Source organism: Anser cygnoides, chromosome 7 (assembly GCF_040182565.1).
Source record: "Anser cygnoides isolate HZ-2024a breed goose chromosome 7, Taihu_goose_T2T_genome, whole genome shotgun sequence".
In the NCBI taxonomy this organism is placed as follows: Eukaryota; Metazoa; Chordata; class Aves; order Anseriformes; family Anatidae; genus Anser; species Anser cygnoides.
In genome coordinates, this window is record NC_089879.1 from 1858368 (window position 1) to 1885890 (window position 27523).

Here is a 27523-nt window from a genome sequence, read left to right on the forward strand (position 1 = left end):
TGACATATCCACATACATATGCAGTTGGGTGGGGAGCTTCAGACATGAAGGTCACTGTCCATATGTACAGTACACTATCCTTTGTCCAGACATTAATGCACCTTTTCACTATTTACTTGTAGCTACGTAGATACGCCAGCGAAGATCGAGGTAATGATACACTACTGCAGGCAGTGCTATTTTAAAATAAAGTGAAATTTTAATCAAGACTTAAATTTGTTACAATTATTCAGATACAAATAAAATAAAATAAAATAAAACCAAAACCAACAGACTTTAAACTTGACCAGCTGAAGTTACTGAATACTTCAGCATCATTTACTGCAGGGAGCTGGACGCTGAAACTTGCTTTACCTGTATCGATCCGCTGAAGGCACAGTTTGCCTAACCCTATTTTCCCTCTTGTGCCCTCGTTAAAGCTGTGAGAACTAGAAATGAATGGCTGCTTAAATCAGAAATGTAATAAACTCAAATAAACTGTGTTCTGTCTTTCTCCTCAAGTTTATGTAAACAAATAATTTGAGCAACTTGGATGAGGTAACGTGTGAATTCTACCTTCTCTCTCCCTTTCCACTACAACAGCTACAAATCTGTGTCCAACTATCTCAGAATTTTAAAGTTGATTGGGTAAAGAACAAAACAACAAGAGTAAAACAGGACTTTTACAAAAAGTACCCTGTGAGCCTCTGGGTCTTGCTGCACGAAACCCAGAAGCACAGCGTATGTGAGTTTGCCCCTCAGACAGCTAAATGCTCTATATAGAATTGGAAGACCACTGCTAGCCAACAGAATTAAGTGCTTTTTGTCTTTAATAACAGATGAGTATCAAAAGGTTGTCATAGTAGGAGATTTATCAGGGAGAATATCAGCATAATTTATGAGTTAATGTCCTATATAGAGGAGCCTCATTTTCCAGGCGTGCTCCCGTGACTTGGAAGTGGCACGTGCCTTGGTGATGCTGCACTGCTCCAAAGGGCCACGGCCCCCCACGTTACACGTCGGCTCGACAAACACCACTAGGAAACAGAGATGTGCCACTGAAATTGCTTTTCTAAGGTTCAGATGCAAGGGATTCCAAACAGCAGCGAGTTTTATCTCCTAAACTAGGTGCCGTGAACCCAAAAGCGAGCATTAGCTTGATGACTTGCCCATAAAAATCTTAACCTCTCACACTTTCCGCAGTAATTCAGTTTAACAGTCTGGCTGCAGCCAAGGTTTTCAGTACTAAAACACACCTTCAATTTGATTAAATACAGATTTTATTTAAATTTGCATTAATGGTCTTTCACATTACAGTAAATAATTCAAAATTATTTTCTACATTCGACTGTTCCTAAAAACCAGAAATTCCATCGTGGTCTACAGTCTGAGAACCAGAATCCAGCTCCCATCTATAACGGGGAATGGATAAATGGAAAAAACGCACAGAGCAATCTTGAGGATCAAGAAGGTTCACAAAGACTGTCGCAAAGCGTTTCCACGCTTCCTGTTCTCTCAAGAGGTTTGTGTTTTCCGGAAGACAAGTCAAGAGAGCAAAGCTCATGGCACTTCCTGCACTTCAGTACCGTGCCCCAAGTTACCATTACCGAAGGAGAAGAAGAATGCAAAGTATATTCATGAATGTACTTTCCAACTTTTCCCGTATTCTCCTCTTAAAGACCCCCCAGTGTGTGCATGCAGTGCTAAAACCCTGGGGACCACGAATTTTCACTGGAAAAATTCAATTGTGTTCTCACAGCTCTCCCTCGGGCGGAAGGCACCAGCTCTGCCCAGGGCTGTGCTCACACCCACCGCAAGCATTCAGCCTTCAGGACACCAGACTCGTCTTAAAACATGGTCTGGCTGAAGACTTCTCTTATAGAAACCAAAGACGATGCTTTTTCACAACTGTTCCTCTCAATGTTATTAGGCAGGCGAATCCTTCCCACTAGGAAGGAGACAGAGCAGTGTCTCTGACCTATACCCATCTGATTTCACTATTTACTGCACTCTGCTTTAGCAAGAATTTATCAGATTTAAAAGACTTTTTCCATCAGGCTATGGCACATGGCTGAACTTGAAATGGAAACCCTCAAGATTATTTTTTTCATTCTAGTATTTCTAAAAATCAAAATAAAACTGTTCCTCACAACTGCTAGGTCTAAAGTGTCCTCATACATACTGCAATTTTATCTTATTGTTTAAACCAAGAGAACCAGGGCATTAATCAGTGAGATACCACAGTCATCTCCAAGAAATAAATGGGTCTCTTGATCTTTTCAGATAAGCCGAAGTGTTAACCGTTTAGCCAAACTACCTGATAACATAAATAGAACCAACAGGGTAAAGTTGCATTACAGATATTTCCCCAGTTTCACTCGTCATTTCCCAAACACAGAAATCATCATGCTTCTACCATTTCTAGAACAGCCACCATGGCACCTTCGAAAATTCCCTACCCAGTTCATCCGCAGCAAAGTTACAGCTATTTGCAAAGAGCCCGCTGAGATGTCATGCCAGGTTCCTATGCTGGGCTAGCATGTAACTACATCCTTCTAAAATTAAAGATAACTGTCAACTGCTATTGTCCAAAAGGATCCCGAATAACGCTGCACCTGCTGGTAGCACAAATCATCAGTATTCTTAGCTGTAAAAGCTGAATTTCTGGACACGTTATCCAAAAAGACCAAAACAATTTGACGGTGCTTTTGCTTGGACCTCGACGCTAGTCCATCCCTCTCATGGTGTAATAAAGTACCAGCCTGTTCATTTACTTCCCATTCTCCACAAATATATCCAAAGGAAAAATCACTTCAATAGCCTAACTTACTTGCATTTGAAGCTAGCGTGTAAGTTATAAATCTTAAGCACTTGCGTTGTTTCTCTGATGCCACATAATATCAGTGACTTGCCAAAACTATACCAAGAATTTGTTGAGTTTGAGAGGATGATCAATAAATGCCAGGAAAGTTGCTTCTTCATCCTAATTACAGGAAAGAAATACCAGTCCTGAAGTATTAAATGTGTCTTTCTTTTGAGTATTGTAGTGCTCTCAAACCTGCTTTTTATTGATTTGAGTTCTGAATTAAAATTCAGTGAAAGCTTGAAATATTGGATTTGAACTTCAGGGGTATACTTCACATGTACCTGTAACGGTCTGGTAATTTGCTACTTCATTTCAGTCGTGTTGCTACAGTCGTTCTTCCTGATCCACTAAGTTTACATCCTTCTCATAACAAAACCCTTATTAAATCCCATCAGTGGCATTTGTCAAGGCAAAACCAACCAGGGACTGCCACAAGAAATAGGAACTTGGGAAGTGTCCATCTCCACCATCACCACCTGCCTGGCAGTAAGGTCACCAGGACAGATGAGAGCTGACCGTTTACAAACATCTCGCCCATCCCGAAGTGTAGAGGTGAGCGCATCACTCAGGTAGTAAGGCAGCAGCAGCGGCGAGCCTTTCAGCTGGGAGGTTTCCTAAAGGCTGCCTGTGCAGTCGTACCCTTAGCTGAGATTTTGGAAACCGCTATTGCCGGTCCGCGCTGAGACAACTAAGTGAGCAGAAAAAAATCCAGTCGTTAAAATCTGCTGCGGAACATTTTGAAAACAATGCCATGAAGTTATAATTTGGAAACGCAAGCCCTAACGTTGCTTTCAAAAGCATTTTAATTGCACCCAGCCTCTGCCCCCACCGCCGGGGCGACCGAGCCCAACAGCGAGGCTGACCACGGCACCCCGTTTGGCACGGGTGCTGCCGAGCCTACGCATGGCAGTGGTCCACTCACACAAGGTCTCCATTGAATTATAGTTCTCTAAACATCTCCTTAATAGTTTAAAACTTCCTGTATTTGTTTTACTGGTTTCTGCCTGTTTATTTAAAAGGAAATAATCCATTGTATGTCAAGAATATGGGAAAAGTTATATTAATAGTAAAGGCAATGCGCTTTTGCACATATAGTTCAGTGTGGAAAGTAATTTTCCAAGCTTATGCAGCTAGTCTTAAAAGAGAAAGCCACTCGTTAAATGTAGTGTTTTAAAGCAGACAAACATTTAAGGACTGGGAAGAAAACAGAGGATGCATGCAATGAATATGTCATCAAAATACAAGGTTAAAATGCCCACTCTTCTATCTGTCTGTAGTGATCATCTGTATTTTCACCATCCAAATGAACAGAAGAATTTATGTAACTCTTATGTAATTTATTTAACTTTTGCTTATTATGCAACGTTTGATTTCTTCCAAAGAAAATCCAAACTTCTCTAAAAAGGTGTTTCTTTCTCATGAACAAGTCCAACAATTTCCAACTGAACATAACGTAGCAAACGCTACAGCTGTATGGATGCCTGATCCAAAGAGGTCCCTGCAAGTCTGACACCTTAAATTAGACTGCTGAGGCTGTGAGTAAGGTGTCCTGGAGCCCAGGGCAGCATTTCTCCTTGCCTAATGTAAAACAAGAGAAGGTTGCCCCATCCCCTGCAGCCACAACGTGTTTTTTTTTGTTTGTTTGTTTTGGTTTGTTTTTTTTACACCATTTTAGTGTTCCAACTTCCACAGCGTTGAGCTCCACGACATCTCAGCATGCATCTGTATGTGCTACCACAATGTAAGCAGGGAAAAGGACAAAGCTTCTCCTACTACCTGCCATGGCTAACCATGACAGGGACAAGTTAGCCATAGTTTCATGCCATTTTTTTTATATAAATGGCGATTCATGCTTTAATATGAGATACACAAATTCATTTATTCAAGATATGTTTTGCAGACAGGTAAAATAAAATAAAAAAAAAGATAAACCAGGTCAGCAAAGGCACATTATTATAGGGACTTCAGTTTCAGTGACAACAAAAAAGTTGAATAGTAGGTTGTACAAATTAATTGTCTCCTATTCACATGCTAAAATGCAGCTCTGCAAGAAACACCTTTAAAGCGAACAGACTCTACTTAATGCTTATTCTCAAATTAAACCATGTAAATGCTCAAAACAATTTCTATATTAAGAAAACAAAAAAACAAACAAAAAAAAACATTCCAAAACATGGGAGGTTTTCTCTTCACATATTAAATCATTCAGCAGTGATACTTAATATTCTTGTTTTTAAGATGCAATGTAGCAGTTTAAAAAAGTGAATTACCTTTGATATAAAATTCAAGTCCTTTACAAATTGGATCAGGTTAATGTGAAATAGTTTCCATCGCCACCCATATGGACATAGACCACTTCCTGCCCCTACACGCCCCACAATAAATGTATACACTATGTGCAATTCTTCCTGTAGAGTTCAACGCAAACTTTCAGCTTGCTAGAAAAAATATTGTGCCCATAGATTTGAGTCCTTGCTGCAACAGTAATAAACACCTCCACAGATGAACAGGACTGCGATCCAGATAAGGCTTTTAAACAAAAGCTGCACTGAAATATACTGCTTTAGATGATGGGCACATTTTCTCGTGCCATGTGAAGTGCTGCCAAATTGGCCATTTTCTGGGGTAAAGCAGATCCCAACCTTCCAGCCGCCTTTTGTTAGAAACCTGTTGTGCGCCTTTCTGGATAGCTGTAGCAGCTAACAGCATTGCTTCTGTCATCCCCAACACTTAAAAATTAAGCGATTCCTCAAAAAGAGGATTCATTGACCCCACCACGTCCCCTACCGACATCTTGCCATCGTGGCCTTACCCGACCAGCGCAGCAGCAGCTGGGGGCTTCCCAAGGCCCCCGCCGTGCTCTTTGCTGTCAACCACTGATCTCTGTACAATTTTATCCTATTTTCAACTTCTGGCTGGCACACTGTACCTACGCCATTAAAATACGAAAGTACACACTAAAACAGAGTTAAAACATACAGCTCTCTCTCGTATTATGAATTACGGTAGCCTGGATCTTCTCCAGTACCTTGCAACACATGCAGAGGTTCTCTCAGCAAACCCAACCCGGTTAAGCCTAGCCTGTAACTTCAGAGGTGTGAAAACCAAACCCGTTCTCATTTCCTGGCCGAGGGACATTTGAAAAGGAAATGCTTGTCAGCCTAACCAAATCCAGGGTTAGCTTAGGGTGACGTAACGAGTTCTTTACCTTCCAAAGTACCCATCCCATAAAAAACATAAAGGTACAGAGTTAAACCGCAGTTTGACCCTATACAAGCCTATATTTAGTAGTGGCACAGTAGCCACTAAAAAATCACCCCTGACGAAGTGAATCACTCTTGACTTATTAGAAAGTGCACTGCACACAAGCCCCTGACAAAACAGAGGGAAACGCGTTCGTGCACACACACAGCAACGTTTGCTTCCCACAGCATTTTAAAAGTATTCGACAAGAGCAAACACGTAATTCTTTATTAAACAATCAAAGGCAACAAGAGCAAATTTCTGTTGTCCCATCGTATTATATTACTAATCCTCTTTGGATGGCAATCAAAAGACCCCGAAATGCCAAGCTATAAAAGTGCATTTCCAAGCAGCAGTAGCCTCTGGCTCTTTGGCTAAGTCTTCAGTCGGCTGTTTTGGCAGACAGGAGTTACACTGGTCTGTCAAATGGCAAGTTCCCAGTGTACTCACCAGGGCTACCTCAGACATCTTTATTTTACTTAAAGGATGATATTTTAATTGTAATAGAATTAATTCCTCTCCTTTAGAAGAGGCAGGTGGGTTATTGCTATTGTATTCCAGGCAACGTTCAGTTAGCACATTTTTCTACTTCATCTATTGTTCGCATGCCAAGCTTTGAGACATTAGTATCAGGAGATACTTAAACACAAGACCTTAATGGACTGTTTAAACAGGAATTCAGCTGTACTATTTCCTACAAGTATGTACTGAAGCCTTTTCCTGAATCTCTCCCCCCTGAAAGTAAACAAGCACTTTCTGTATCCTCCCCTAGCTCTTACTTAAGTAAGAAACTTAAATGCTATGAATGTGCAGCAGCCACTGCTGCGACAATGTAGTTTAAAAGATACGTACTGCAGAATATTTATGTCATTTTATATCCATAGCATGAAGCTAAAATGAGTATTTTGAAAATAAGTCAAATTTCTACATGCAGCATTCAAGTAAAGTAGGAAAGCATGATGTTAGTAAACTATAAACATTAGCGGTTACGGTGGGTTGACATCCAGGTTTCAAGCTTGAGTCATGGCATCTCCAAGCATCTCAGTGCCTAGTAAGAAAAAGGAAACGGAACAGCCTGCCTTAAGCTTGGAGGCTCCCAGTTACTGAAGGATATGTTTTTGAAATGGTGGGTGGTGAGATAATACAATGAACTGGAGCAGAAGTGGACAAGAAATGGAGTGGCATGAAAATGGGGAAAAAAAGAAAGACAGCTCAGGGCAAGATATTTATGTAATAAGCAAATTATACCACAAATAGCAAAGACAGAAGCCATAACTGTATCCATTCCTTGCGGTTTGAAAGTACCTGTAAATCCCACCAGCAATCCCCTTGTAAGCCACACTACTCGCTGTATCTGCCACGGGATGTGGAAGCATGTTGTTATTCTTACCACACTGATGACCTACAGATGGATTAAGCCCCTCTTATTTTTAGATTGGGAATCATATGCCAGAAGATTCAATTAGAAGCGCTGGGCAATGCACTACAAGCAAAGTTACACTTTGTTCAGTTATTCACTGTTTTAACATGCAATCACATGGCATAAAACACTAAAAATAAAGGAATCTGTTGCCAAACAGGCGAAGAAACAAATATCATAATAAAGCATCAAAGGTGAAGAATATGATGAAGAATATCTAAAATTGGAAGGTCCCCACAACTGATACCTAGTTGTTACTGGTCTGAGTTTTTAAGAAGTCTCACACAAAGGAAAACTAGACATCATGCAGTTCTCTGGATTTTGCAGAAGTGTTCATCGATTAAAAAATAAGAAACTCAATATATTAGTCAACATTTTACAATCTATTCTGTAATTACCAAAGTACTGAGTGTATAAGCGTCTCTATGTGCACTTTTTAATAAGAGGTGGTCATACTTTGACACATTCAAGAAATAGAAAATTTAGCTAACAAAATTAGCACCTGATATATATGCGTGCATACATACAGAAAGACTAAGTGCACTCCTGTTACATGGTTCAGCTGTGTATGTAAATATATGGCAGCTACGCTAATACAAGGAAAAGAGATGAAAGTTTAATCAAATGAGACCTGTATCAGGTTCATCGGAATTGAAAATGGACTAAAAAATGAAAAAATCTAGCACAAGAATGACTTTAATATAAGGTAACATTTCAAATTTTTATCACCTAAACCCACAAAATTCTTGATCTGCTCCTTCTTGCGTTCTCTGCAGAGCTGAAGTCAGGACCAGCTAAATAAAAGATAATGCAACTAGGCATAACACAATAAAAGATATTACCTTCACAATGCATTATTGCTGCCAATTATAAGAATCACTTCAACTTAATTTCAAAGGCACAATCACCCTCAACTGTAACAGTCTCTTTTTTAAATTTCAAACTGTATTACATTAAGGCAATAACTCACCTTCCAGCTATAATATCAGTCTCCCTTATTGCAAAAATACATTTCATAAATACTTCTCATCGACAAGTCAAGCTAATTCAGGTTAATTTTATTGTATTTTGGTGCTATCTCACATTCGTGTGCAATTACCTTTATCATTTTATTGCCATGCCAGAAAGTAATCAGAACAATTATTTGAAAAAAGGAGGTGTATAAATTCTAAATCACACTTGCTGGCATTTTTGATAAAATAGCAGCTTTATCTCAGAAAGTGGCAGGGACATCGGATAAATCATGCATCAGTCAAGTGTAGCTGACCCCCAAGTGCATTGCACAATATCAGGAGTGCTTCAAAAGAAACTTTCCTACATAATCCATCATTCTTTATAATACCAAAATAGCTATACCTGAAAAGCAGGAGCTAGAGAATAATAACAGAATAAATCCAGGCAATATGAACAAAACCATTAATAGTGCTCCTTTTTAGGCTAAAGGAGAGTCAGGAATCTGAATTGTGTTCAAGAAAAGAATTTCATTGGAATTTTTAAAGTGAGTAGAACAGCTTTAAGCATAAATGAAGCAGTGATCTGTGTATTAAGAATTCACTAAAAACACAAATACATGTACAGAAAAATATATACACACAAAAGACAGGTGTCAAAAAACTCATACAAAAATACAGCATTATAGTCTTGTCATACAAAGTCTGAATTTTCCTGTCATTACCAATTTCAGTTTGATTCAGGACAAGTGTTTCACTATATTGAGAACAGAGAACAAAGCATTACGGTTAGTAAAAGAATTTGTTTATCAAGTTTAAATGTAATAACTACAAAATATCCAGAGAACTGAACTAGATTTAGAATTACATCTCATGAAATACAAAAAAAAAAAAAAAAGCCACATTGTCATAAGAACACCATAAGATCCCCAAATTCCTAAACATACATTTCTGATGTATGCTTATGCACATAACTATGGTCACATTTCAGCCTCTCCCTCAAGCCCAACACACATCCTTGGTCACCGCAACACGGCTACAGAATCAGGGAGCAAGTGAGAGACAAAACCAGCAGCTGTGCAGAATGTCCACATCTGGCTGCTTGCAGAAACCATTTCTCAGCACCCTGCTTAAAAACTGCTCAGCGCGTTGTGCCAGTGATTATTGATTTCTGCAAAACACACGAGCCGGGTGTGTATTGTGTCGCACCAACGTGTGGCTGTGCTCACTGTAAAACTGTAAACTAATCACACGCTATAAATATCACTATTCTAAAGAAACCTGAGCTACATTACATATATTAATATGCATCCAGAATGGGAAGGGGGGAACAGCAGCAGGGAGTCGAGGAGCAGTGGCTATGTGTGCGCTCCTCCTGCGGTCCCCATTGCAGATGGGGCTGTGAGAGTTCACATTTTACCTTAAACCTTCTGCCTTTCCACGTATCAAAAAGGGAAAGCTCCCCTCACAGCTAACACTGCACCTTTCAACTACGAGTGAGAGCGGGAGAAATGAAAAGGTTAGATAATAAATTATTAGTTTCATGTCACTTGCCAGCTATATCACACCTAGCTTTGAATGAGAGGGAACAAGGGGCTCTTCCACATATGCCTGGTTGTTCACAAGATAATCAAATATTTCTCTGCAATTATTCAACGTACCTGCTACCAAATGTTTACAACTAGAAGGTACAAAAATACAAACGCAGAGAAAATAGTTAAAAAGAAAAAGTGAAACAAGAATTTATTTCCCCCCAAGAATTTAATTTCTCCCTCAACCATTCTATTAAAAAAAAATAATAATCTTTTAGGGAAAAGAGAAAGAAAATCTTCTACAAATGAGTAAAAAGACAAAATATGCCAAAATACTGCTTTTCTAAGCCACATTATGTTACACGAAGCAGATTAAAAACACAAGAGATGCCACTATTAAGACATTTTTAATAGTGGTAGAAGTTGCCAGCAGGAATAGTTAGACATGCAAGTTTGATTGTACTAAAAATACTTTCCTAGAAGAGCATTACTAATGTTACAAAAGTAGCTATTCCACAGGAAAAAAAAAAAAAAGTATTAGTATTTTCAGAGTTCATTTCAATTATTTGAAGACTATGGCTATTGAGTACAAATTTGTTGGTGCCTGTCCTTCAGTAAGGAAAATCATTCTGAATTTCTTGATAAACAGCCATACACTCTTATTTTACTACAAACAGTTATTCCTCTACATTCACCTCACTGAAGCACTAAGTCCCCAAATTAAGCATGCATTTATTTTTCTTATTTTTCATAAATGAAATTTCTATTAGGAAATGGAAGCAAACAGCTAACTTAAAACTGAAACTGTAGCATTGTCCTATTAGTTTACGCTCTGTGGAAGATAGATACGTGATGAGGAAAGGTCCACTGATGCCTGTTACCAACCATGACAGAGCTACAGAGATTTACAATGCAGCATCAATCTTGTCAACTGAATCCTTAATACTGACTGCTGGACGCTGGGGAAAAAACAAACTATGTTACGTGAACTCTTTTGTAATGCTGGACTCCTAATGTACACCTAAATGCAAGGCTATTTTACTAGAAACTTACTTTTGGAACACGCCTCGATGCCATGCTAGATGAAAGATCTCTGCCTGTAAGGAAAAAAAATATCTCAGTTAGACTGAAATTTAATTTGAATACCAAGGAAGAATAGCATGTCGATTTGATCATTTTTCTTATAACTAGCTTTGTATCAGTTTTTTAACTAGGCTCTATTTTTTCAGTGTAAATAATATCAAAAGGGAGTCTGCTTTTTTTTTTTTTCCCCAAACAACCAGGAATTTTATGTTCTTTAGGTCAGCTTTGCTTGTTAAGAGTCAAAATCGACAGATGACACATTGAAGACTTCTTTCAATAACAAGCACTACAAAACTTTGATCTTTCAAATAAGAACGCTCTCTAAGACTTACTATTAATTTAAGAAATACTTGCACAGGCAGTAATGCACTTCTGAGTTATTTAGTGAAATAAACAACCTTTTATATTTTAGGAAATGACACTTTTTAAGAAATGAAAGCAAACAACTTACATACTTATATTCTGGGTTTGAAAGTACAGTTTGCAAAACACTAAGAAGTACACAAGAAATGTTAACTTCAATTATTAGCACTGGAGTCTGAAATAGCAATATCATTTACATACCACTAACAAAAACAACAAAAAAAAAGAGCTTCTCTTTGAAATAAAGGAGAATTCTTATTTCCTTGGCATTTAGTTTTTCTCCTTTATTTTCTTTTCAGTGCTATTTAGTTAGGATCACTGCACCTCTGCAAAGATTTGCGATAAGCATTACGTTTTTGAAAAGCAAGGAGACTGACAAAGCTCAGAGTCCTGACTTACAGAGTTCAAAGGGAACTCCTCCACTTCAGCCAGGGAACTCAATACAGGACCGGGAGATTAACTGTACCTGCCCGTGACAAACAAAGACGTGACACCGATGACTGAGGCTTTCCGAGCACTTTGAAGCATTCCAAGCCTCAGCGTCCATGACAGGAATGAATTTACAGCCCCCTCCAGACTACTTACAAGAAAACTGTAATATCTAAGTTTAACACTACATCTTAATTATTTTAAGAGTTTAGAATTAAGATCCCAAATTTTATTTTAAATAAACTAAAAATCATAGCCTTGCAAGGTAGGGATTGTGAAGATCACTAATTCCATTTCTAACTGTGAATAACTCAGGCAGGCAAGCAATCTACTAATATTACTTAAGGCATCTGTGATAGAGCTAACAATAAAATAGCGATTTATTTCTATTGTCAGTCCCAAATTCGAACTTTCAAAGGACAAAGCAACACTCAGCTTTTTCAGATTTTCCTGAAGGGTAAAGCTAAAACATTTGCCTCGAAAAGCAGATTTACCCAGAAACTGTTCTCTAACCTGGCCCAAAGTACCGAGAGCAGCAGAATGTGTGAGTCCAGCAAACGAAGCCAGCATCACACAGAGACACCACGACTTTCTGGCGTTCCCATGCCACAGCACAGGCTGGGAAGGGACAGGAGAGTCCCGCAGGCGCTGCAGCACCCTGGGGACAGCACTGCTGCTCCGCCGCATTGAATCGCCAGTCCTTTCCCTGACTAGCTGACCATGAGCATCAGGCTGAGAATTTAGCAAATCCCTTCTGATTCCTGCTGGTAACAACCCAGGGACTCGATTCAACCGAAAAAATGCACTGCAATTCGGGGTTATTCATCTCGAGATAAATCTCCCAACACCACATTCTTCCTAAAAATTCAGCCAAATGTGATGTTTGGAGCCTATCAGCCCTAATGCTATCACCTGAAGTAAACAAATTGGCAGGGATGGCCAAGCGCAGAGACCAGCGTGGGGGCTACGCCACGTCGATCGGGGCATGGTGCATAAAACAGGCCTCGGTTAGAAGCGTGCTGCTCCTCCACCGAGCCTTGCCATTCAGGACAAGTAACCCCCCAGGACCACACGTCTTCCTGAACCTCACAGCAAGGCCAGGGAGCGGAGGAGCTGCCGAGATGGCACGGTCTGGCCCACCAGCACCCCGTGGTGCCGGCGGCCTGCCCCTGGGCCCAATACCAAGGCGTGGAGGCTGGCCACCCGACGGAGGCTCCCCGCTGCCTCAGCAGGACTGGGGAGACCCATGTCTTCCTCCAAAACACCAGCCTCTGCACCTCAGTAAGGTCTGGATGCATTTGTACCCTGCACTTTTGCTTCGCTTGCACCAAATGTTAAATAATTACCGTTTAACAGTTACTTAAGCATCACATACACCCTGTGCTAGCCTCCTGTGGAGCTGCGTGTTTCAGAGCAGCCCAGCAGTCAGAAGGCATTCATTCATTCATTCATTCATTCCTCCGATACAAGGGAAGGAAGGCTGGGGCCCCAAATCACAAATCATCACAAAAAAAGTAAGAGGGAAAGATAAAAAGGGAAAGGGGACAGGCTGCAGTAGTACAGACAGATCCTCTTTGCCTCAACACATTTTGGGGAACCCCTCGATTTGTCACTAACTGTATTAATATTTTTTTTCTTTGGAAAAATCAAAATGCTTCCATCCATCTGAAAGTAATGTGAGGAACTCCCAAAGATGTGTTTAACCATTTTACAGGGTGAAAAGCGGGTAAACTTGGAAATAACCCCAAATCTGAAAACTGATCTCTACTGAAACTTATTCGAAGATGATTGTAGGTTTTCTTCCTCACCCCGCAGCAATGAAGCGCGGCTGAGAGCAACGCACTGCACTCTGCAAAGCACCTCTTTTACCACCTGCTTATATGCTGCATGTAGGAAATTATGCTTGCAAAGCAACTGCAAGGTAAAAACTCCAGGGTGAGTCTGAATAAAACTAATGCATCAGACAGCATCCGAACAAAAATAATCAGTAACTGAGAGGCAATGACATCAAATGCAAGCTCTCACCTACAAATCACAAAATGTTAGGGTATCAAAATTATCCTTCAGCTAGATTAACTTCTGATTTGTGTTAGGGACATAACAAGCACTGGAACACCCAATTATTTCGCCAGGCTAGTTTGGAATATTTGCAAACCAAGTCAGGCCTCGTCCTCCCCAACTGCTTGGCCGCCAGCCGTGCTCCCCCTTGGCCAGACTGCTGCCCCCACCCCGGCGGACCCGAAAATGGTATTTTTGACCCGCTGCATCTGAGAATAAAAAATGATTTCAAGTGTAAGCAAACAGCTCATGAGGGACACAGTGTCTGGCAGAGAAACTACGCCTGACTGTGAGGAGATTGGGGTGTGAGAGGAAAGGGGTTCCAGCTTTAAGGACGTGGATCCATACACCAGGCCTTACCCGAGCGCCCTACAAGCACCACAGCCACCCGCGCCCTGCTGAGAAGTTCTGAAAAGCAGGCAAGGCACTGGGGGAAGGCTCGAAAAAATCTTGAGCCCCTGGGGAGGTGGGTGGCTGAGAAGGACAAATGAACCAATTAAGCAAGAAGAAGCTGCATGGTGCCTAAGGAGGGCTGGTGATTGATTACTGTTCACGACCTCTTTCTGCCCCAGGTTGAGCTGTACAAGTGTCTGCTTGTCCAGGATGGCTTCCTTCTGCTGACGGGTGACTGGGGCAAACACAGCCAGTAACACTCAAGCCATGGTGATCACGAAGAAGGCCGGCAGCTACAGAGGCGAAAACCACACAAGACCATTCCTAAACTTCAGAAGGCTGGCGAAGTTGAAAACATCACTCCAAAATGTATCCCACCAACCCTGCAAAGATGCTGTCTTGTTACTAGAGGCCAAGCTGCGCACGAACATCTTTTGAAATTTAGTTGAAGGCACCCCTGAGGCTGATTCCAAGGCAAATAAGCTGGTACCTCTTCTGAACGGCATAGGAATGACTCTTCAAATTCAACCATGACACCCCATTCTGGCTCACGTACCAAAAACTGAGATGCCAGAATCACTGAACCTGCCTTGAAGACAGGAACCATATTGTCATCCATCACTCCACCAAGACGGTAATTTCCTGCTACACCTACAGATGAACTGAAGGGATCGATTCATGAGCAGAGCTGAAGAAAGGCAAAATTTGTCCCCATCCTCACTGGCTAGCTCAGAGCTGCCTGACTGGGACCAGCGAGCTCCTCCCTCATGCCCCCTTGGCCTTTTGGTCGGGAAATGCCCAAGTTTTCCAGAATTTCTGTTCCCACAAGGCTAGAGCCACGCTGACGAGCAGCCAGCAAGATGTTCCTGAACCACCGGCAAGACAAACAAATGTCTTCAGGTGCTGGTATGAGCTCCTCCACAAGAGGAGGTGACATGGTACAGGAAGTCAATATATCGTAGACCCACAGTGCGAGCATCCCACACCTTGAAATCCATTAACAGAAATGTAAAAAATAGTCAGAGCTTATCTCAAAAATCAGGTCCTTTAAGGGCCATGAAACATTTCAGCTGTATGGTGTTGATGGGTTAGAATGGAAGTCCTTGGGATTTAAGATGTTTTCCGATTTACTTTCACAGAACTCCAGCCTGAGTACATGTGGTGGCAGCATTATGATGAGAACTCTCGGATTCATAAGAAGTATTTTTCTCAATTCACCAACACTTAAATATTAAAGGAAGATTCTCCTTGAAAGAGAAGTCTTCAGGATCCGCAAAACTTAATACTCTCTGGTTTTAGCACTAAAATTTAAAAACAGCTAATATATCAAGTCAGTATATGAATAAAATTCCATATGAAAACATTTAAAGTACATTAGATTTTTGGTCAAGATGAAAGACTGAAAAAAACTCAAGCAATCTATTCTAATTGGGTTCCCATGGTAACTGTACAATTGGGTTTTTCAGTATAACATCCCAAAGGCCCAATGCACACTTGTAAAATATACTTCAAACAGCCTGAATTGTTTTTACATTACAGCACTCCCAGGAAGATCAATTACTATACATCCCCACCCTAACTATTAGTGGCAGGAGATGTTAACACTATTGGCCATATTAACATAAGTCATGTAAAAACACCACATATCACCATCATTATATAAAACTAATTACACACTTCAGATTCATCAAACATGTTCTGAGTAATAAACGTATACTCGTCTTGTCACAAGATCATGTTTACTGAATGTTCGAAATCAACCCCAAATATATGCCAAACCATTTTGCTTCTTATATTGATTTCAAGGATAAACAGAATCAATCATTAATAATTACATTATAAGATGACCCACAGGGTTAATCATATTCTTAGAAACTCTGACTATGGAATCAAATATAGATACACAAAAAGACAACTGAAAAGCATTCAAAACCAGGCTCTATATATTACCAGTGATATAAAATGAAGTTGGTGAAGACAAAATAGCACTATTATTCTACTTTCTGAAAAAGCACAAGCATCTACTAAGAAAAGTTACTCTCAGATTGACCACCTAGCCTTGTTTGTCCTGCAATTCAATTTCTGGAAATGCAATGCTGGATGCTGGCACAGCTTGCTCTTCCAGACATCAACTGCCTAAAGCCTCAAAGCTGAAAGGAGATGATGACCCATGCCCACTGCAAGCAGGATTCAAAACCTACCAATTCAGTTATAATTCCAGGAAAAAAAAATAAAAATAGAAATAAATAAAATTAAAACCAGTTTGAATAAAGCCAATCTCATTTCTCCGTCGACCAACCAGAACTCTTGCTCTTTCATAGACTGAAGAAACATCAGCAAATAACCAGAGGTATTTTTGATGTCAATAGGAGATTGTGCAAGGGATTTCCCTTTTCTCCCCGCCCTTCCCACTACATTATATTTGACCACACTGAACTTCAATGGAGCAAGATGAAGGGGAAAAAAGTTGTTTGTGAATTGTTTCTCCAGGACACCGCTCACAATCTAAAAATGTACCATCAACAAAGCCAGCCCACTGCTCTCAAAGCAAGTTTGTGTATTTCATGTGTATTTTTAGATGTGGTATATCCTATCCTGTAATTTTATAAAGTTAAACCAAAAAGTTAATCATTTAACAAGGCCTTAAGTTTACTTTAAGTGTTTATTAAAAGTTTAACTAATTAACAGTCCTGTATATTTGAATATACAAACAACTGCAAATCATTTTGTTGTTTGCATTGGACCGACTCATCTAAAGCAGTTAGATAATTAAAATATTATTGGAATGCTAATTATGCAGCAACAACATCCACAAGACAGCATTTACACTTGCTGTCTACGAATCCACAGAAGACCAAAAGCCCATCTCTTCAGCGGCCCATCTTCAACAGCACCAGCGGCATAGCAAGCACTTGGTGATTTTTTTTAACCTGTCCACTGTCATGTCCCCCCAAAAGTGGGTTTCAAGCTTCCTGAGTCAGAAGTAGGATTTTGAAACGTGAAAGAAAACAGGCAAAGGGCTCAGTGTTTGCCCAGTTCCCTTGTGAACCCAAACCCAGCACCCCCAGCCGCCTGTTCCAAGATCCATCACTCAGCTACACGCGGTGCAGTGAACAAGTGTGATCTGAACTGACGCCTGCTGCTTCTTTGGATGCCGTTAGTTCCTGCTTTTAAAGAGGCAGAATTACTCTGTTCCCCTTTGCCACGATAGTCAAGACCGTAGGCCCTCTATCTATAGCAGCAAAATATGCAATTTTGCTTGGAAGGCAGAGGGAGAATCAGAATCTTCATACCAATGAAATCCCTTCTTCCTCCTGGAGATTAACTTTAACAGGGATTTATCCTGATGAAAATATTTGTATGTGTTGGGTGGAATGTCAGCTGCGGGTCCAATTTTTACAAGTGACTTGAAAATATACTTGAAATGATTTGTATTATTTAATATGACATAATATAAAATAGTATGTAGTCCTGACAAATCAGGATAGGATGCTTTTTTACTGCAAAATAGTAAATGAGGAAACAATTTGGAAAAGGTTTAGCAAAAAGCATCGAAATAGTGACATATTTCCAAAAAATAATTTCACAATAACTCAATATCCATAAAACTGCAAAGCCACACAAACTTTATTGGCATTCAAATACATTTGACTTTTTTTAAACAGTAGTCTGGACCACACAAGTAGATCATAATATCAGCAGTTTTAAAATTACATTTAGCATTTCTGGAAAATATTTCAATAGAGGTTTGATTTGTTTTTATTGTTCAGTTGTTCCTCTACCTGTGTGTTTAAATTAATGCTGGCCCACACGCACCACTGCTGGGCGATAATGTTAGCCTTATGGGAGAAAAAACTTAACACGGGATTTTTTCTTGCATCAGGAAGGTTTCCTCATTATACCTTCATATAAATTAGCAGAGCTGAAGTCCTTGCTAGGACACCTTTGCTTTTTTAATTATGCCATTAATGAAAAAGTTAACAGGCAAGACACATGCTGAAACCTGTCACTGCCTACAAGATTTCAGGCCTCCTAAAATTAAAACTTCATCCTACGCTTTCCCATTAGTTACATTCTCTTCACCAGTCCAGATATCTTATGAACACTCAGTAAACTAGAGAATTGCACAATCCGTCAATAAAGTAAGCGTATTTTGAACTACTGTCCACATGACTCAATTTGTCAGTAAAAACTGCCACCAGCGCTGCGCTTGCAGAAAAATGTCCATAAATGCATTATTGCGACTGGCAGATCGATGTCCATAATAAAAACAAATAGATTTAACAAGTGCTTGCTTTTACGAGTTATGCTATTGGTGGAATGTGCATTCAGCTTCACCCGTCAACTTCTGGGAATGGGCAATACAGACCAGGTTAGGTACTTGCTGACTTCACTAGTGTTACAAACAGGAAATTATTCTAACGCAGGAAATCTTTAAAAGTGTTAGACTGAATACTAATGCCTTCAGGATGTATTTAGAAGTTTCACACATCCAGAATTTAACATTGTTCTGTGAAAAATAAAATGAGAAATGTTAACAGGTATTACAAAAAAGTTTTTTTTTTTTTTTCCCCTGCCCTCTTTGTGGAAAAGAAATTTAACTTAGGTCAGCTGCATCCCAGGCAGAATGGCTCACTGTGTCCTGAGGGTGATGTGAAACACCCCGAGAAGCCCCAACATCACAGGGCCTAAAATTTGTTCCCATGAAGCCAGCGGTTCAGCTCTTACAATAGCAAAACGAGAATGACCATCACAGCGGAAACCAAGTGTCACTGGCCCCAAGAGAGGATTTCATCCCTTGCATCAGAGATGAAGGACAAAGCTTACAGAGAAATTACACCACATTAGTCAGAACATCCGCAGGTAGAGCAGCTGGCATACCAAGGTTTAATTCATGAACATCAGTTCTCATTCCTCCAGATTCCTGACTGCATGCTGCTGTAGGAAAGGAGACTACAAAAACAGTCATCCATGTCTTTGACACGTTCTGCTTTGGATTTTTTACACTGCTGTTCCTTCTAATAGTTTCCCCTGTCACCAAAGTCAGTTTAAACAGAATTTCTTCGGCGCAGCCTTTCCATCTTATCCACGCTTCCCATAACAAACTTAATACTTTTTCTTCACAAGTCCTTAAATTAGCCATTCAAGGAAACCCCGATAACCTTCCCAAAGGGCATGAGCTTCTCCTTCAGGCTACCATCCTTTTAGTGATGCCATTAACTGATTCTCTACATACGTTAAGCATTAAACAGTGGTGACAAGTTAATTACAGAGTTATCAAGAGATAAAGTAGTCACGGTAACACAAGTTGCAATATAACTACAACAGTTTCCTATAGAGCTTCTGTTCAGTTGCTGGTGTAATTGGTGTAATTAACTTGTCATGGATCAGAATGCAGATAGGAATTGCTAAAGCCACCTTGCAAGCTCACAGGGCTACATCTTTTTTCCTCTGAAGCTTGAGGCTTTTGGTAGAATTGTCCAGATGTGGTACGCTTCTGTTTAAAAACAAAGCCGACAAAACTTTTTACTTGGAAAAACTCTGCCACACAGACTCACAGACCATTCCCAAGGAAACAAACAAACCTGGCATATTTCAGAGAACCGTACCTTGTTAGACAGAAGTATCCTGCATTACAGGGGTGCTTAAAGGCTTTTGCCCAAGAGGAAATAAGCTTTAAAAAGCATCATAGCAGCCAAACGTGCATAAAGAAACCCAAGTTTATGGAAACTCGAGAGGGGCCTGTTTAAACCCCAACCCAAAATTAATACGTGAAGTAATAACTCGTGTTCAGAACAAAATGCTGTGTTATCTATGATTCTGTTCCAAGGCTACAAGCACTAGCCTTAAACCCCAAGCCTGGTGGTCCCAGTTTTGCTAACCCTTCAGGTCTTGATCAAGACGCAGACACAAAAGCACTTCACCTCTGCTCACTGCTACCCAGCAGGGAGAAACCTTCCCAGGGGGGTACCCATACAGGAGGGTGGGGAGAGCTGCTGGAAGAGACCTTCAGCCCCCCTGACCTCCTCAGCGCTTCCACATCCCAGCTACCTGAGTTGGAAGAAAGCCCACGCGCAGGGCGGGGAGGAATTGTAATGCAGGAGGGCTCCCGCAGAAGATCCCCCATCATGGCTCCACTTAAGCTGCGTTTCCACGCAAGCGAGGGAGGCCCAAAGGCCACAGAGGCAGTTCAGGGAGGGAGAGCTCCTACACCGCCACTCCTGGTCCCGCGTGCATTCGGGAGACAGGCAGGGCTTGGAGGCCAACGCCTCCGTCAGGTTCACAAGGGAACCCTGTCAGCTGTGCAGGGCCCTCCTCGGGAGTCACGCCGCGACAGCCGTCCCTAAGCTGCGCGTTACGTCTCCGTTCGTTAACGTGGGAGGCTTTAGTATGTAGAGGCTGCACCTCACCATTTAATAAGAGCTCTATTTCACAGAAATAAGATGCAACTCAGTAACAGGTTTTATTTGGGAGTCATAGCAGGAAAAAAAAAAGAACACCGTTCTTTACACTTACTTTGGTTTTAAAACTGCATGCAGTTACAACATTGTACCTGTTTTACAAACGGCTGTAGAGCTTGGCTTTTATGCCAGCAGCAAAAAAAGACATTTTTATGTTAATATCAATGTGACATGCATTACTTTAGTGCAGTTTCACGTTGGCCTGAACCAGCTACGGGCTGCTGGCAGAGGGCAGGGCGCTGCCATCCCTCCTGCCCTCGCATCGCTCCGTCCTGCACCTGATGGAAACCCCTGAGCTCCCGGCCGGGCTGTGCCCACGGTGAGCCCTGAAGGGCTCCTGCAGCACCGGGGTGCTCCGGGCCCCACATCGCTCTGCAGGAGGGATTTCTGCTCCTTCACTCCTGCTCCACAGAGACAAGCTTTAGAGCTGAGATCTCTCCACCAAACGTGCTCGGCCTAGCTCCTGCGCCGGCAGCCGAGGCCCCGTGCTGCCATAAAGCCCCGTTTCTCCCCAGACGCCGCAAGTCTCAGGGCGCACGGGCCCCGGGGAGCACGCGGCGGCTGCGGACGCAGCTCCCCAGGCCGGCCGCGGCCAAGCCCCGTGGGGGACCCGGCCCCGCCGCGGGGGGAGCGGCCCCGGCCCCGCAGCCCCGTGCCCGGCCCCGTCCCGCTGCCCGCCGCCATGAGCCCGCGGCTGCTTCCTCCGCCCCGAGCCGCCCCGCAGGGCCCGCGGCTGCCCGGCCGCCCGCGCACCTGCCGCAGGGAGGAGGAGGAGGAGGAGGAAGAGGAGAAGGGAGGACGGCGGAGCGCGGCGCCTCTTCCCGTCAGGCCGAGGCCGGGCAGGCGCCGTGAAACCGGGGCGGAGCTGCCCGGGCCGGGGGCCTCGGGGTGAGGCAGGACGGCCCCGGCAGCTCCCGCAGCGGGAAGGAGACGGGCGGGAGGCGCGGCAAGGCCCGGCCCGGGGGCAGGGGGAGCCCCGGGGGAGCCCCGCCGGGCCCTGGCGGAGGCCGCGGTGCTGCTGCTCCGGGAGGGGCTGAGGAAGCCCGCGGATGTCCGCGGCAAAACCACGGCCTGCGGGCAGCAGCCGGGCCGAGAGGTGCCGGTGCGCCTCAGCTCTTTGTGGGCGACTGCTGACAGAAATCTGCCGAGTCCGGAAGCAAAAACGCAGGCTTCATAACCGACGTGTCTCACAAGTGCACGGTGCTGAAGAATCACCCGAATCTGTCCTTTGCTAGTGCTTAGGAGCAGGGTGACGAAGGATAACGGGCAACGGCTGACAGCATCAACATTTCAACTCATTCGCAAAGTTAGGGGCAAGGCAGGGACAATGAACTAAAAGCAAGTTTGCCAATTTATTTGTCTTGGATTGGCAAATCCAATCTCTAAAAGAGGAGACAGGGAGGAGGAATGTAGACTGTAGATTGAGGTTTATTTGAGGTTGTACACACACACAAAATACAGGAGAAAAGGTGCTAGGCATGTTTGCAACAAGAAACCTTTAATTTTCAAGCTAGAGGATCTTCCACTGTCTGAATCTTAATCTGAGTTATATCAGCAAAACATTTTACGGTGGTATTGTATGACTCAGAAGTTATCACAAAATGGAGGGATCCAATTGGGAAATATCAGGAGAAATTTAAAAACTCATCACAGAATCCTGGAAATCTATTTTTCATAGGAAATGAACACTGCGAATAAAAATGACATTGAGTGAGCACATATGTGTTAAATCTGATTCTAACAAATTACAAAATTTGGTCCAAAATGCAGAAGTTTCCACAGAGCAATTGAAAATACCTTTGGAATTGTTGCACTTGGTGCAGACTTAAAAAAGAGCAACGAATGACACCAGTGTGCCATAGTACAAAGATACTCCTTTTTTTAGTAGTACTATTTTTAATGTGGTACCTAGTTTTCCCTTTTGTTTTCTGGTCTAACCTCAGTCTCTCAAGGAAATATAAGCAAGGAATGTTTGCCACCCCGCTTTACTTTCTTTGCCATCTTCATAAGCAAGGCATCGTCCAATAATCACTGCAGAAATTGATCTCAGATAGTAAAAATGTACGGTGCTTCCACACCGTCCTGCTAATTGTAACTCACAGACATATCAGTTTAGAACAAGATAGAAGTGATTTGTGAATCTGTGTGATCTATAAATTAGAATTAATATAAAGAAAAATAAATTCAAATCTTTCCATATGAGCAGTTCATCAATGCAATGTCCTTTAAGCGACAAAGAAACAATATTGTAAGAAAGGAGAAATATAGGAAAAGGTATTCCATATTTGTAATAAGTTACAAGCAATTAGAGACTTCTGGTTCATATTTTCTGATTTTTTTATGCATTCATAATTAATTTCTGTTACCTTTACAGTGGCAGTTAGTGAACAGATTATTCAAAGTTATTACGTACCTGATGCTGTATGCTGACAAGAGAAAATAAAGCTTTCCAGTAGCTTTAATGAAGCCCGGATTAACAGTGAATTGAAAGGTACTGGCATTGTGTGCTCCATACAAGTGCAATGGCTTAGGTGAAGATGATCTCATCTCTAGATGAAAGATCTCTTCACATCAGTAAGCTGTGGACTGGATGGGATACCCTAGAGATAGTTATTATTTTAGAATGTAAATATCAAATTTCTTAAACCCTGATCCTTTTTTTTTCTTTCTTTTTTTTTTTTCCCCAGACATTTTGAAATCCAGTATCATGATGTGATTAAAGAGGAATATGGAGATTTCTGCAATAAGAAGTAGATCTACTACGTGGCAAAAAAAATAAAAATAAAAATAAAAAATTGTTTGTAAACCAACTGCTCTGAAAGCCAATTTCAGCAATCCCCCTTTCCATAATGATCATCAGTTCTCCGTCTGTCTTTTCTTCCTTCAACATACAAACAGAAGATAAGCTTTTAGGTCAGTCTGGACTGTTCCAGTTGAGAAGGAGCAACCTGCTGACCAGCCTGTCCATGGCAGGTGTTAGTGCTGACAACAGGGCTTCTTAAAAAGAAACCTTAATTAGCACTGAATTCCCCAAAGGACTGCTTTCCCAGTAGACTGTGAATACATTATTTCATTATATAATTAAATGCTTACAGATTTATGCAATCTTAAAACATGCAGGAGATTCTCAGGCACATCCACATAGGAGGTACAAGGAGCCCTGAACTCCTTTTTGCCCCTGCTCAGAGCTGTGTGTATCTGAGCCATAATGGGGAGGCATATATAGCTGCTTAATGCGTGAAATTGTGTCCTTGACATATGCTCCTCTCCACTTCTACCTGGGATTAGTTCAGGTGGAGAGCGTCAGATTGTGCTTCCACCTGCCCTGTGAGTCCTGAGTGGCAGGAGAAAAGGGAAAGTGGCATATCTGGAGTAGTTCCGATTGACTGAGTTTGAGGTTCATTAATTCCCCCCAAGTATTAGTGACTGTTTACAATTTGAAGTGCTTTGGAAATTTCAGTCTGGTATTTTCTCTCTTAAAAATGAACTTATTTTACTTTGAAAATCTTAGCATGCCAGATTAAAGGGAAACAGGACTGAAGTGAATGAAATCTGTCTGTGCTGTTATGCTTTTCTCAAAAGTGGCTGGTTCCCAAAACTTTACTGTAAGTGGAAACCTTCAAAAAATATGTATAAATCTTTCCTAACTCCTCTCCCAGGATGATCTCCTTTTTGCCTGAAGCATGGAAATTGATTATCTTTAATATGATTTTACTTTACATTATAACAGGTTAGAATAGGGAATGTGGAATATCCAGACTTTCTTAAAACCAGGCATTTGGGGCTTTGGCAGTGAATCCACAAGTTGTTTGTCTGCAACAGAAAGAAATGTTTCTGTACACTGGTTCAAACTACTGCGTTTTGACTTAATTGTCATATTCTTCTGTTAGCAAATGAGGTAAAACGAGTATTCCTTAGCAGTTTTCACTCTGCACCCAGAATTATGAACATGTTACTCAAATCTACACTAAGCCTTCTGCTGACCAGATTTTAATCTTTATTGTTAGTGCTGTTATAATTCCAACTACTGAACTTTTGAATTCCTTCCCAGTCTGTCCTTTAATGGGAAAGAGACTGAGAAGACTATTTCTAATTAGATGTATCACTGGTCAACGACATCAGTGTCAGCAGAAGTTATAACCCCCCTTTTTCATACATTTAGGCCTGTTCCTCCTGTTGGTGTATCTTGTCAGACTTCCTTATTCAATTATCTATAAGGGCCACTAGGTGTTAATTTTCTTTGCCACATCCAGTCTAGTTCACTAATACAACAGCTAATAGGGAAATTTTCGTAACACTGATATTGCAAGAATGTAAAGGATTTCTAAAATTCTTTTCAAATCTTGTCCCATGTCATTGTTTTTTGTTCAAGGCATTATCTTTCAATTATTTACATTATTTGTTACTAAGTTTGCTGCTTATAAGGTATTGCTCACTTAACATGGTGTTTTCAGGTACCGAGTGATATTTATGCCAAGCTAAAACAACTTAAAGTTCCCAATGAATGCACAAAAAATGTGATTTGTTGTCAGGGGAAAACAAAGCTTAGACTAATGTAAAAACTTCAGGGTCACAGAATGCGATGGGATGGAATGGAGGCCTTTAAAAAAAAAAAAAAAGAGGTTTTATTAAAGGCCTTGAGATGTGAATTCATAAATGTTTCTGTCTGGATTAAATTCCTTGTTGAGGAGTAACCTCTGGAAGCATCTACCTTCTGCAACATCTGCTGGGGGAGAGAGACTCGGGCACTGGAGCTGTAACTGCCCTCCTGTTAGCCTGAGACAGGACCAGATGGAGTCTCAGGGAAGATGTGGTATTGGAAACCGCTATGATTTGGATCTCACTTGCAGTTCTTGAATTTCCCCCCAGAGAAAATTGTCAGATTGGAGCAAAAGCAAAATATATTTCTGCCTTTGTGTCTATATGCCTTACTGAGTCAGAATCTGGCCTCGATCACTTCCTGTGCTCGTGACCTCCCTACATGAACCTCCTCAGCTGTGAATAAGCGCAATAATGTAACCTTGTATGATTTCACTTGAGCAAGTTAATAAGTATTGCTTTTCACATTTATAATCGCCAGGAAAAAAAATAAAGTCTGAATGAAACCAGAAACTGTGTGATTTCGTTTGCCAGGACGCTTGCATTTTCTCAACAGCAGGGATGTGTCCTGCAAATTTCAATCTGGAAAGTTCACGTCAACGCAGATCTAGCTGTTTGGTCTGGGCGCGTTATGGGCTTTAATTGGGCCTGGAGGAGGGAGGGAGGGAGGGATGGGGTGTGTGTGTGTGTGTGAAAGGCAGGCTGAATCTGGTTTCAGAATAGGTTTTAGTAATAGAAATAATCTCTTACACCAGACTTTTGTTTGCAGCACATGACGGGAGTTTGTCCCTAGATTTTAATGGGTGTGAAATGCTGATAAGCGTGTGCCTGGGCCACTGGAGCAAATGTGTGTGTGTGGGAGTGCAAGTGTTTCTGGGAACTCTAGAAGGAGTCAAATTTTGATGATGTGGGATATGATTTGTATGTTTTTCAGGGAGAGCAAGAAATGAGGGCAAAGGGGTAGTTCTGAAGAAGTATGGTTTTCTTCGGTCTGGGTAGGAGCAGATTGGACAGTTGAAGGCCTCTTTGTACCAAAATACGGAGACCTATAAGAATCATTGCTGATGGCAGATCATTCCCAATAGCAACTGAGATCATTAAAGAACCCTGCTACTTTAATAAGAGAAGAGTATTTTCTTTGCAAAAAATAAAAATAAAAAGATTGAACAGTCTGTGTCTGTGTCTTTGCAGTGTATCTCCACAATTCCTGCAATTTGAGGGGGTTCAGATAAAGATCTTTAGGTTTTAAATTTCCAGTCTTTGAAGTAGTTTGTAAGCCCTGCTATGACAGCTTTTTGTCTCCCTGTTCCCCCAAAACATTCTCCAAGCATATTTTAAGTGTGAAAGCATAGACCCTTCTCTAAAAAAAAAAAAAAAAACAAAAAAAAAAACGAACAAAAAAAAAAAACAAAAAAACCCCACATCCAACAGCAAAACAAACAAACAACAAAAAAAAAAAAAAAAAAAAAAAAAGACCAAAACCCCAAAAACCCCACAACACAAAAAGTAAGCAAAAAGTCCGGATATATTGAGCAGGAATACAACTGGTTCCTGCTCTGGGAGAGGAAGGAAATTGGGTGGCTTGAAGTATAGAATTACTGGTAAGTTAAGAAAATGTATTTTAGTAGGCAAACCATTTTCAGTGCTTATGAAGAAGCTTGGCATTGGGAAAAATATGATTTCCTGTAATCAAGGTGCTGGGAGTTGTTTGCCAGCCACTAATGCCTTTAGGGAAATCTAGTAGCAAACCGTGTAAATGAAAGGGATATTAGCAGAGATTGGCTTCATTTTCTTTAGGGCAAAACCATAAAAAGTTATGGTGTTTCATATGCCCTACTTCAGTTGGTTTAGGTATCTCCTGGCTGCCTTATTCCAGAATTTGCTGGAAAATGCTTTGACAGTATTGGTGAAGCTAACCAGTAAAACTTTTATCTGTTATGCTGCGGAGAAATTTGTGTGGTAAAAAGGCTTATAAATGTTAAATAAGAGGAATTTTTGGTCAATAAGGCCACTGATAAATCTCCTGTTAAATTAAGTGTGCCTGGAGTCCTATATTTAATGGAGCTTTTGCAGCTATTGCCAAATTCCAGCGAGGCTCAAGCATTTCCAATAATTATTACAGCAGAATTTACAGCATGTATTTTTTT

At 41.3% G+C, this 27523-nt stretch overlaps 1 protein-coding gene across 1 annotated transcript in view; it reads right to left on the minus strand.

Moving 5' to 3' along the window:
• Window positions 1–21891, minus strand: part of MGMT (O-6-methylguanine-DNA methyltransferase) — a 170134-nt gene extending 148243 nt beyond the window's left edge. The window contains exons 1-2 of the mRNA XM_067000914.1: window positions 21531–21891; window positions 11044–11087 (exon numbers count right to left, since the gene is read on the minus strand). Coding sequence (XP_066857015.1) covers window positions 11044–11067 — 24 coding nt within the window. The 5' untranslated portion in view covers window positions 11068–11087; window positions 21531–21891. The remainder of the gene's footprint in view (window positions 1–11043; window positions 11088–21530) is intronic.
• Between the last annotated feature and the right edge of the window lie 5632 nt (window positions 21892–27523).